We start from the raw sequence: 13,245 nt of genomic DNA, 5'->3' as shown, positions 1-13,245 counted from the left end.
AAAAAATTATTTCTCTCTAACCTCCTATAGGGGTGAGTTGTGGTATTTATTAAATCATACATGAGCATGTCTTTATTTATAATTTTCATCATCTCTTGACACATTCACTTTCAAGAATGGTCCACTTTTCATGATACTTATCACAAGTTACATTCTCTTCAAGAAATTGACTATAATCATATATACATGCTTCATAATTATTCCTTTCATTAGAAGTTCATTGTCATGCTTTGAAATTTATCATATTCATATGACATACCTCAACATCACTTTTGAAAGTCAAGTGTATTACCGCTTTTTCATCATTTTCTTTGATGGAGAATTTATAAACTTATCAAATTATTAGGTCTCATAACAAGCATGTTTTTAATGACCTTTCATATCATTTTGATGACAAAAATTACCTTCACTCTTTAAAAGGTCATTTTGAGAACCCATAATGTTCTTTCTTTCACAATGATGACTATTATAATTTTGTCCGTTCACGTCCATATTCATATGTTTAATCATAAAATTATCTTGTCATCTTTCAGTATTTTTAATGTATTGCTATCACATTCACTTCAAAGAATGGAGCATATTCAATGAGACGATCTTCACATTTCTTTTGTTTTATCAAGAACTTATCAATTTGCCTAGTCATCATTATATCATCAATATATTGCATTGGGACTTTAACCCAATGTGTTATCTATATAAAGGCGTGTTAGGCCAAAACACAAAGGGACTTGAACCCAAAATCTTATCATCATGGTGCATCGAGACTTTAATCGATGTCTTACCCTTTTGGTGCGGTGAAATTTGACTCTACCGTCTTACCTCAATCAATGACATCATATATAGTTCAAAATAAAATTGATAACCTTTAAAATATTGTATATTTGTTATTAATAGCACAAATAAATTTAGTCATAATAACACTTTAAAAGATCATATACAGGTTATTACCTTTGCTAAAACAGAGTTGATCCTCATAGATGGCTCTGAATACTATTTTCAATTTAAAAGTTTTATGAGTAATTCACTTATTGAAAGATCAACAAATTAATTTTCAACATTGACTTCATTTGTTGCTAGTTAAGAATTTTTTTTCTTCAATTGTAATTCATAGATAAAGCAACTAGAGGAAAACACTAATAATCACAATAAATAAAATGATACCTCAAAATCCAAGAATTAAATACACACTTGATAAATGGATCTAATAAAATCTACATGTCGTCAAATTGTCTCAATGGATGACCTTTCATATCATTTTGATGACAAAAATTACCTTTACTCTTTAAAAGGTCATTTTGAGAACCCATAATTTTGTCCGTTCACGTCCATATTCATATGTTTAATCATAAAATTATCTTGTCATCTTTCAGATTTTTAATGTATTGCTATCACATTCACTTCAAAGAATAGAGCATATTCAATGATACGATCTTCACATTTCTTTTTTTATCAAGAGCTTATTAATTTGCCCAGTCATCATTATATCATCAATATATTGCATTCGGACTTTAATCGATGTCTTACCCTTTTGGTGCGGTGAAATTTGACTCTACCGTCTTACCTCAATCAATGACATCATATATAGTTCAAAATAAAATTGATAGCCTTTAAAATATTGTATCTTTGTTATTAATAGCACAAATAAATTTAGTCATAATAACACTTCAAAAGATCATATACAAGTTATTACCTTTGCTAAACGAAACAGAGTTGATCCTCATAGATGGCTCTGAATACTATTTTCAATTTAAAAGTTTTATTAGTAATTTACTTGTTGAAAGATCAACAAATTAATTCTCAACATTGGCTTCATTTGTTGCTAGTTAAGATTTTTTTTTTTCTTCAATTGTAATTCATTGATAAAGCAACTAGAGGAAAACACTAATAATCACAATAAATAAAATGATACCTCAAAATCCAAGAATTAAATACACACTTGATAAATGGACCTAATAAAGTCTACATGTCAAATTGTCTCAATGACATGTAGCATATTTTATGAATTTCAAAAATTAGCATACTCTTTTGCAGATGTATACAAATTAGAATTAATGTAATTAGTATTATGAAGGAAGCTTACCATAAAGCAAAAATATACAATTAGCTTACCGTTGACAAGTTTGTTAATTGCAAACCAAAATGACATGCCAATTCCACTTCAAAGAATCTTTCATGATAGAAAAGTCCTTTTGATGATTCCAAAGGAAAATAAAATACTTCTTCAAATATTAGTTTGCTTACCTTTTTTAAGCAACTATAAAACAAGTTATGTTAGTACATATATCATATTATAATAATTCAAGAAGTAAATGATTAGCTAGTGAAAGATAAACAAGTGTAAAATAATCAATGATGTTGATCAAAATTAATGTAGGTCAACATAAGAAATTTTAATACCTTTTCCTTTTATTTTGATATGGATTCATTAAATCAACTATATCTCCTTTAAAAGCAATTATGTTTTACTAGGTGATAACCACAACAAACTATCAACCAAATTAAAAATTCATGTTATGCACTTTTAGTCTTCTAACGATTTTGGTGAGTTCAATTCTTTCAACAAGGTTATCAGTTAAGTATGTACTAATTATCCTTCCAATAATTAGCTCAAAAATTCATGATAACATTAACAATAATTACATTTGACACATCAAATTTAGAATATCAAGTATAAGAAAACTTATATAGCAAAATATAATATACTCTATACTATTTATGTTTCAGCTAATGCACTGTTGGAGATGCTCATATATGAAGAGACTCGTGATGATAACGTGTTATAAAATAAAGTATAAAAACTAAGATAATAAGGAAGATGAGAAATAGTATATGTAGTATTTTCTTTCACTTACTCTTGTCTCTTTCTTTGTTACAAGAATAGGGGTATATATAGTTGTATTACTAGTGCCCAAAGTGTAATACATGGATATCATCTTGCCATGTATACACTTTGGAAACCAAGTATATCAAATGGCTAATTAGTATACACCACAAAGCATTTTGTGTGTGTATTAATCTTACACCACTAAACATATTAGTGTGGACATCCAATTTACAATAGATTTGAGTGGATTAAACTATTATCCAACTTCTTTTTGTGTTTTTTTAGGACAATTGTTCTTACTTTAACTCCTTATTCCAACCTAAAACTTCCTTATGTTTGAATTAGACAACAATAAGTTTGACCAAAAATATTGTGTCTATTCTAAATTAGTCTCCACCAAAAAACTTCAATGAATTTATTCATGCGGCCGAAGCATAATCATAATCTCTGTCATCATCTCCTTCTAAGTTAGTTGCAGGAGCATAGTCATAATCTCGATCATCATCGTCTCCTTCCAAGGATGCTGCAGGAGCATAGTCATATTCTCCATCATCATCACCATCTCTATTTAAACATGCTGCAGGAGCATAGACATAATCACCATCATCATCTCCATATGAACACAACCTTCTCTTCTCGAATCCCAAAATCTTGAAAATCCCAGACGACATTCTATTTCTTAGAAAAATATTGAATTATGAGCTAGATATTGGATGTACTTGTACCTCTAGCTTTTGAAAAGATGTGAAGATTTATGGTATTTGTGTTTGTGTATTATTTTGGTGAAGAAACCATTTGCTTATATAAAGGAAAGAGGCAACTATTAGACTTGCTTGGACACGTTAGGAAGTGTGTTATGTTACCTCAAGAATGTGCACAACCATATGCTTGGCTGAGTGATGACTTTACATGTCATTGTATTTGTGATGACTAAGTGTGTTTTATTTTTATGTGGATGCTTATTTGGCATGCCACATAGGTACGATTATCATAGACGGGTTCAGAATTTAAAGATAACAACGACAATCATCAAAGGCAAATACACATTAGTTAAAACGATATCACATAACACTGTCTAGTCTAAAACATATAAAGTAAATACCCTTCGCTCACACTCAAGGCCTAGTGGCCATGCTTGCCTTATATTGAACTATATAATTCAACTTGATTTTCGTTAATAATAGTGTCACATTAAAAATATTAATGAAGAATAATATTATTTTTTAAAAAAACAATTGAAAGTTTTAAATGACAGAATATGAAAGAAAATATTATTCTTTCACTATTTTTTTCAAAGCTTATTTAACATACACGTTAATGAGATAAAGCTTTAGAACTCTTACCATTTATTTATGATTCATTAATTTTTTAATTTTTTTTCTTACCATATATTTTCTGTTATGATATTTAATTTAGTGACCAAACCAAAGTTATTCACAAATCAATGCTCAATTTATGCAAAATTGAACTCCAAAGAGCTCAAATTTCTGCTTTTGAAGCCTCTAATCGAAACAAAAAGCAGAAAATCAGCTTAATTTCCGTCAAATTCATTCGAACTTGACAATCCCTATCATATCAGCCGAACTCGTTACTGAAATCCTCTCGATGCATCAAGTAAAATCCCTCTTGTATGGGGTCATTTGATTGTTCGGGTTATGAAGGAGTATGAGATTAAAAATCTTGGATAATGAAGTTTACTATCAGGTATCCAAATGTTCGAAATTTGTGTCCACCTTTTTCATGTCAAATAAAGGTGAATTTTTGTCACACCCCAAAACCGGATGTGATGGCACGTGCCCAAACCCCCCCGGACACGTCAGCCTACCACCCAAAAACCCGACGATACAGAATTTATAAACAAGAATAAGATATAAAGATAAGCGGAAGTCTTTAAATAAACTCAACATAACCCCAGAATTGGTTGTCACATGTACAAACCTCTAATACAGAATCTGAATAAAATATACAAGTCTCATAGTAAAGTTCTAGAATAGAACAGAACAGTAAATATAGATAACTTGAGGGCACGTCTGGAATGAACCGAAAAAAAGTACTACAAATCACTATAGCTAACAATTTAAAATATTTTTAAAATCATATAAAAATTTCAATAACTTCTCAAATTCCATAATATGATAATATATATTGGGCCCCGTGCTGGCACGGGGTCCTATATCTAGTATTATAATAATTCAAGAAGTAAATGATTAGCTAGTGAAAGATAAACAAGTGTAAAATAATCAATGATGTTGATCAAAATTAATGTAGGTCAACATAAGAAATTTTAATACCTTTTCCTTTTTATTTTGATATGGATTCATTAAATCAACTATATCTCCTTTAAAAGCAATTATGTATTACTAGGTGATAACCACAACAAAGTATCAACCAAATTAAAAATTCATGTTATGCACTTTTAGTCTTCTAACGATTTCGGTGAGTTCAATTCTTTCAACAAGGTTATCAGTTAAGTATGTACTAATTATCCTTCCAATAATTAGCTCAAAAATCCATGATAACATTAACGATAATTACATCTGACATATCAAATTTAGATTGTCAAGTATAAGAAGACTTATATAGCAAAATATAACATACTCTATACTATTTATGTTTCGGCTAATGCACTGTCGGAGATGCTCATAGATGAAGAGACTCGTGCTGATAACGTGTTATAAAATGAATTATAAAAACTAAGATAATAAGGAAGATGAGAAATAGTATGTGCAGTATTTTCTTTCACTTACTCTTGTATCTTTCTTTGTTACAAGAATAGGGGTATATATAGTTGTATTACTTGTGCCCAAAGTGTAATACATGGATATCATCTTGCCATGTATACACTTTGGGAACCAAGTATATCAAATGGCTAATTAGTATACACCACATAGCATTTTGTGTGTATTAATCTTACACCACTAAACATATTAGTGTGGACATCCAATTTACAACAACTAGTTTGTTTTGGACCAATTGTTATTTCTTTACAAAGTAGGAGAAATTATTGAATTTGTGGCATGAACTACTATATTAATATTACAATGAGAAAAAGTTTTATACATTATCAGTGCACCATTATTCTACACTATCTAGTAATAATTAGAGAAGAATTTAAAATTTAAAGATGATGAGTGCACCATAAATGTAGATTTGAAAATGATGGGCACCACAAATGTTTTTAAGGTTCTCATATGAAAACATTATCGAATATACTAAAATATATATAAATCAAATTTAATATGATTTGACCAATTAATTTATATATTAAAAAATTAATATAAAATAATATAAATTATTTGAGGTCTTGAGGGCTAATTTACCCCCTTCGTCCCAGTAAGCCCACAGTTGAATTTGGTAATGTTACGTGGGGCAGTTCAAAATGGAAGAAATCGATAATTTCAATTCAAAATAAAATAAAATATTGATAATGGATTATTTGTTGGGAAAATTGTATGAAATAACAAACTATTAATTCAAATTAAATATATAGACATAGTTTCTTTTATGGAAAAACTACCGATATAGACATACTTTCATACCATAAATACATATATTCTCACTAGTTTAAAAATATTACTTATAATACCATTTTTTAATTAATAAACCGTATCTTTCAAATATAATCAGATACACAATCCCATTAAAAGTGGTAATTAATAATTATCCTAACATTATACTTCCTTAATTATTGAGACTTTTTACAATTCAAATCAATTTCTCTCTTTTCAATTCCATTGTTTCCCTCCCCAGTAACACGTCTCCTTTGTATCTTTACCCACACCTACACGTTATTATCCTTCATCTTCCATTACCCCTTCTTCTCAACCTACTCAATGCATATTTGGATGTAAAAATTTCATACCCAACTTTACATAAGCAGCATTATATATAGAGGTAAAGTAGTTTTATTTTCCGGTTGATGTATTTTTGTTTGACACCATTTTCATGTATCTAATTCACAAATGTAGTAGTTTCAAAGTTCAAATTTAGGATTTTTTCATTAGTTGAATTTGTTAGTTCTTCATACTATTTTAATGGCTGATTATTATTGACTTTCATTTTTATTTGTATGTTTTCGTTAACAATGTTGCAATGGTTGCAGGTTCTGACTATTCATCTTCCAACATTCGAGCGGAGAGTAGAACTAAGTTTAGGAACGATCCAATTAAAATGGCTGACTATTCATCATGTATCTCGCGAGTAATGATACATGTATCTCAATTACTCGTTGATTAAGGAAATAAGTAACAACTAATTAATTTAAACAAATAAAATATGTATCTCACTTTTAAAATTCGGGCAGGCGCCTGTATCTCCCAGATTCAGACTCACGTACCCTAAGCACGAAATATGGTAGATACTTGTATCTCAATTATTAATCTAATTTAGGAATTCAATTACAACTAATTAATTTAAACAAATAAAATATGTATCTCTGTTTTAAAATTCGGCGCATACATGTATCTCGCGGATTCATACTCACGTATCCTAAGCACGAGATATGGTAGATACTTGTATCTCAATTACTCCTCTAATTTAGGAAATCAGTTAGAACTAATTAATTTAAACAAATAAAATATATATCTCGATTTTAAAATTCGGTAGATACATGTATCTCGCGGATTCATACTCATGTATCCTAATAAGCATGAAATATGGTAGAGGAAGTAATATTTGAAACTATCGGGAATCTTAGTAATTAGAACCTAAACTAGTGGGATTTATGTAGTTTGCCCTTCTTTTATTTGTAATTCGTAGCAAATATTCCATGTTTTTTGCCATCCCATTTGTATACCAAAATATACAAATAGACCCATTATGTGTCGTATAAAAATTAATTGCAGGACCCATTTGTATACCGAATATACAAATAGACCCATTCGGTATACATATGTGTTGTATAAAAATTAATTGCAGGACACATTTGTATATCGAAATATACAAATAGACTCATTCGGTATACATATATGTTGTATATATGTAGTAATTTTGTTTATATACAATTACTATGTTTTAGTTTGTATACCGAAATATACAAATACATATTTTTATGTATATGTATACCGAAATATACAGATTAATAGTCATAGCAAACATAAAGTTTGTTATTGAGCTCAATTATACAAACTATAGTTATAGCATACAAATATGGTTTTTATGTTTGCTAAACCTAAAATTTACTCTTATTTTTTTAGCAATTTCGGTAATGATTTTAATTTTTTTTACAATTCTTAACAGTTTAAGATTTTTCTTAATAGGTTAACCAATAACCTAATAGTAAATTAAATAATTATATTTATACCATTTGGTATATATAAAGTCTTTGACTTAGAGTTTAGTTTCATACTTTTATTTCTAGTTGTCTCAAACTCTCGATTATTCTACAATGTGATAGTGTTCTGCCCACTCGTGTGCATGGTTTATTTGGTTTGTCACCTTGTTTCTAAGTGAATTTCAATGATTATTTTTTTGGTCAAATCTTAATGGTTAAATCGACAACCGAACCGATAACGATCGATAATCGATAAGTCAATATCTTGATGGCAGATCAATAACTAATAAGTCAAATCGATGATACGCATTGATATCCTTTCCTCATGTACTAGAAAAAACGTTTCACTTCTGGTTTACGTAGTACTAGTAGGCTTGGATTCTTTTAAGTGAGTAACATATTATCTCTATTTGAGGCCTTGAGGAATTAATTCATTAATGATGTTGATTAAAAATAAATAACATCATGATTAGAAAATAATTGGTTACCCAAGAGAACTAGGAATTAATTTTGTTACAGTAAAAATAGGACTCGATTACCTAATTGTGTACGCTCAAAATATTTAGTAGCCTAATATTTAAGCAGAAAAATTTCAAATAATTAGCTTCAAGTTAAAGCTATTTCCCCAATATATAAACCTTTACTTTAACAATTCAATTTTCTTCATTGATCAACGCAAAAATCGTAAGCCCTCTCTTGAATATGGATCTATCAAACCAACAAATTGTTGATTGTCCAAGCTTCAAGCTCGTAATCTTAGGCGATGGCGGTACTGGTAAAACAACTTTTCTCAAAAGGCATCTGAATGGTGAATTCGATAGAAAATACGAACCTACTATTAGTGTGGAGGTTCATCCATTAGACTTCTTCACGAATTACGGAAAAATTCGATTTAATTGTTGGGATACAGTTGGACAAGAGAATTTTGGAGGTGTTCGTGATAATTACTACATTCATGGCCAATGTGCAATTATCATGTTTGATTTTACAGTCCGCCTGAGCTACATGAATGTACCTACATGGCATCGCGATCTTTTTAGGTTTTGTGAAAATGTCCCTTTTGTTCTTTGCGGAAACAAAATTGATATCAAACACAAACAGGTTAAGGCGAAGGAGATTAACTTCTACCGGAGGAAGAAAAATTGGCCGTATTATGAGATCTCGGCGAAGAGTAATTATAATTTAGAGTTGCCTTTTTTATTCTTAGCTAGAAAGCTTGTTGGGGACGATAATCTTCATTTTGTGGAGTCGCCTGCACTTGCTCCGCCGGAAGTGATTTTTGATTTAGATACGGAGAAATGGCGGGAAATAGAGTTTTTGAATTGCATTGGTAAACTGCCACTTCCGGATGAGGATGATGATTTAGCCGATGATCTACGCGGCTTTGATGAATAGAACGGATCGATAGAGGTGGAGTTAGGATTTTTTATTTTTATATTGCATAGTTTTAAATATTTCTAGGTTTTGGTTTTGGGGATTTTTTTTATGCTTTCTAGTATTATTGTAAGGTTGTGCATGGTTTATAAAGTTAGATGAAGTATGTTCAATCTGTTGTTGAATATATATTTCGGAGTTTCAGTAGCTAAATATATATTTTATACTTTCTCCGTCCTTTTTTTGGTCATGCTGCGCTTTTTGAAAGCTAATTTGACTAATTTTTAAAGCTATGATATTTTAAAATAAAATTTTAGATATTCAAAACTATACAGAAAGTACTATAAATTGCAACATTTTTCATATCAATGTGATGATAAAATCCAACTTAAAATGTTAGTCAAAATTCATATCGTTCTCCAAAAGAAATTATGACAGCTAAAAAGTGATGGCAAGAGTATTAAATAGGGAAATTTTCGCATATAGCCACTCAACTAATTACGATTCATAGCTACATGTTATAGGGAAGAGAAATGCGAGCAAGAGAGGGTAGAGAGTGCAGAGAGGTGAATTATATATGTATATCAGTTAGATAATTGAAGATCAATTATTGTATTTGTATATCCGCATACAAATTTTTTTCGTATACAAATGAATCGAGCTAAATTATTTGTATATCCAATTTCTCTCTCGCTTTATACAAACAAAAATTATACATTGTATTACTCTCTCGCGCTTTATACAAACATAAATTATATACATTGTATTTGTATAATTTGTGTTTGTAGAGAGAGAGAGAAGAGAACTGGGTAGGAGAATATTTGTATTTGTATAATTATAAGTGTATAGGGCGGAAATATATGTATTTGTATATCTCGTCTCTCTCATTTTATACAAACACAAATACAATTTATACATTTGTGTTTGTATAAAGTGAGAGAGAGAGATTGACAGAAGAGAAGCAAGAGAGACTGGGCAATGAGAGGAGAGATGACTGAAAAAGAAGAGAGTGGCGAGCGAGATTCCAGAGAGAGGGGAGAGAGGCGAGAGAGAGAATGTAATTATCATCAAAAGTAAGTTTTGAATTGCAATTAATGCAAACTGTAGCTATATTAGCTAATTAACTAATATATGTTTGTTTGATCGCGTAATTTTCCTTATTAAATATCAATATGGATGGGCGATTTTAATTAGACAATATAGTCTGAAAGCCCAAGTCCTATAAATCCATCATCCAAGAAGCCCGCAACAAATATGGATCATCTATGGACTATGATTAATGGCTCATAAACAAGTTCTCCCTAGTCTTTCTATTTGGCTTTTAATATTTTCATATCGAGATTAAAAGAAAAAATGTGTATATTATATATATGTATGTTGTGTGCATGTCAGTTCTATGTGTGGCCTTTTGGATTAATGATTATAAAGTGTATTGAAGTGTACTAGATGTGATAATATAATTCATACAGAGTACAAATATAATATTGTTTGCTTGCGTGCGAATACAATATATCTAACAAAATTATATGTGTTAGAACGAACATATACAATATATCCAAATTGTATGTATTAATACAACTTGAATAAGCAAACTGATAAAGTGGATTCAACAAAATTGAGCGAACAGAGACAACAAATTTAATGAAGCGACAAATACAACTCCAAAACAATAAGTAAGAATTATATTTAGACAAATTATAGCTTCTAATGGCAATTATGCTCCAAACTATAAATGTTTATGCAAACGAAGAAGGGTCATGTTTAAAGTTTTGTGCTGATTTTGTGCAGTTTTTAATATCAAGTGAAAGTGCAACCTTTTCCAATTCTTGGCTAGCTAAAAATGCAACTAAAATGTACCTACAAATATTACATTTTGAGGCTCAAATTTCAAAAAGAAAAATCACTTTTTTTACAATTTTGTGGTTACGAGAGAAATGGTATTAGAAATGAGTTTAATGGATTAGTTGGGTCGGGTATAATTTATATTAAAGAAAAATTTTAGTTAGGATAAAAATATATTCACGTAGGTGACACATAGAATAATAAGGGTGGGAACATAGGAATCAATAATCTGAGGATAAATATATTAAAAAAATATATAATGAGGGATAAATACAATTTCTTTTTGAAAGTATAAAGACAAATATGACCATTTTCCGCTATAAAATATCCTCTAAAGATAATTCCTTGAATTCTATTTTAATTTTATAAAAAAACGTATTTATACTCAAACACAACACCGAATGAGTGTCGTCATCAAGGAAGTTGTCGCCCGGAGTTTCCTCTTTCCCTTTAGAGTTAGTAAAGTTCATCTTAAATTGAGTTGTGATTTGATCTTATATGCGCTGACGTATATAAATGTAAAGTTAATACTATCAGATAACCTAACAGTGATTGATCATAATTATCCATTATTAGTTGAATTACTAATTTAGAAAAAATATATTTAAAACATGATATATAATATGTTAGAATAATTTAATAGTTTTAAAATGATTTCAATTATTGTTAAATAAGCTAATTCCATTCCAAAAATATATATTTCATACAAGTGAACTGCAAAACAAATAAAATATGAACAATTTTTAAAGTGATATAGAATGCACGGATAGACACACGAGAGTGTGGCTCAATAATTAATAAAATAAATAAATATCATGAGAGATTTAAATTTAAATTTCAAAAAAAAAATGTGAAGCCATTCCTTAATATGTATCTTATAATATAAACCTTAAGAGGCAAAGTTGTCTAATAAGTGATAATTATGCTAATGGAAAGTAGCTAGTAATAAGTACAATATTAATTAATTATTAGCTCGTGTGAACAGATTTACTTGCACAATTAACACCACAAATATTAAAATCAAGAATGTATTGTCTAAGCTCACTACCAAAATGTAGGCATTAGCATAGGCAATCTTTTTAATTGAACAATCAAATTCATCGCTAATTTTGTTTAACAACAGTCCATCAATAAATTATATTATAAGAAATTTAATAATTACGAATAGTTTAGTAACAGATTAACGATAAAACTTATATTTTTCTAAGTAAAGATGGTATATATGTATAACATTAATAAGAGTTCAATTAATATTCACTGATCATGATATAAAGAATCGTAATGTCTCGTGTCACCTTTTATCTGTAATAATAACATATAGTAATTTGTTTTATTTTTAGAATTATTCGTAGATATTTTAGGTGATCTCGTATATATATTTTTTACACTATGGTTGTATATAAAGTTAAAAGAGAATTAATAATTTATGAAGGTGGGAGGCTTTATTGCGATCCACACATTGTTGTCTCTGTCCAACATGCATGGTCATATTATTTTCATTCAAGTACACTGTTCCCCTTCTATGGAATCCTATGCTACCTACGCTTATACAAATATTCCATCATTTTGGAAACAAAACAAAAATTTATTTACACTCGATATTATTATTAAAATAAAATTGACAAGGTAAAAAACTTACTTACATATGATATCTACGACAATCTCATGTCTTATATTTATTAGATTGGCAAGTATAACAACAAATTGCGAGTAATTATTTTTCGTATGAAGGATGAATGTCACAATTGCTAATTGTATTTTCATATAACTATATTATATATCTAAGTAAGTGTTTAGACATGATTTGATTATATTTCGAAAAAATAAATTGAAGTTATTTGAAAAAATGGTAAAATTAGTAACATTTTTACCACAATAAATGGTAAAAATATTGGCAATAATTAGGAGTACTATTAATTAATTTGATAGAAAA

The 13,245-nt window shown here is 29.1% G+C and overlaps 1 protein-coding gene across 1 annotated transcript; it reads left to right on the top strand.

Annotated features, from left to right (window-relative positions):
* Nucleotides 1–8,778: 8,778 nt before the first annotated feature.
* On the top strand, nucleotides 8,779–9,653 carry LOC102581096 (GTP-binding nuclear protein Ran1B-like). Its single transcript, XM_006350836.2, has one exon. The coding sequence runs from the start codon at nucleotides 8,799–8,801 to the stop codon at nucleotides 9,489–9,491; it is 693 nt and encodes a 230-aa protein (XP_006350898.1). The 5' UTR covers nucleotides 8,779–8,798; the 3' UTR covers nucleotides 9,492–9,653.
* The last annotated feature ends 3,592 nt before the right edge of the window (nucleotides 9,654–13,245 follow it).

This window comes from Solanum tuberosum, unplaced genomic scaffold (genome assembly GCF_000226075.1).
Source record: "Solanum tuberosum cultivar DM 1-3 516 R44 unplaced genomic scaffold, SolTub_3.0 scf00128, whole genome shotgun sequence".
Taxonomy (NCBI): Eukaryota; Viridiplantae; Streptophyta; class Magnoliopsida; order Solanales; family Solanaceae; genus Solanum; species Solanum tuberosum.
Note: the sequence above shows the minus strand (reverse complement) of the source record. Positions and strands in the feature narration are given on the sequence as shown.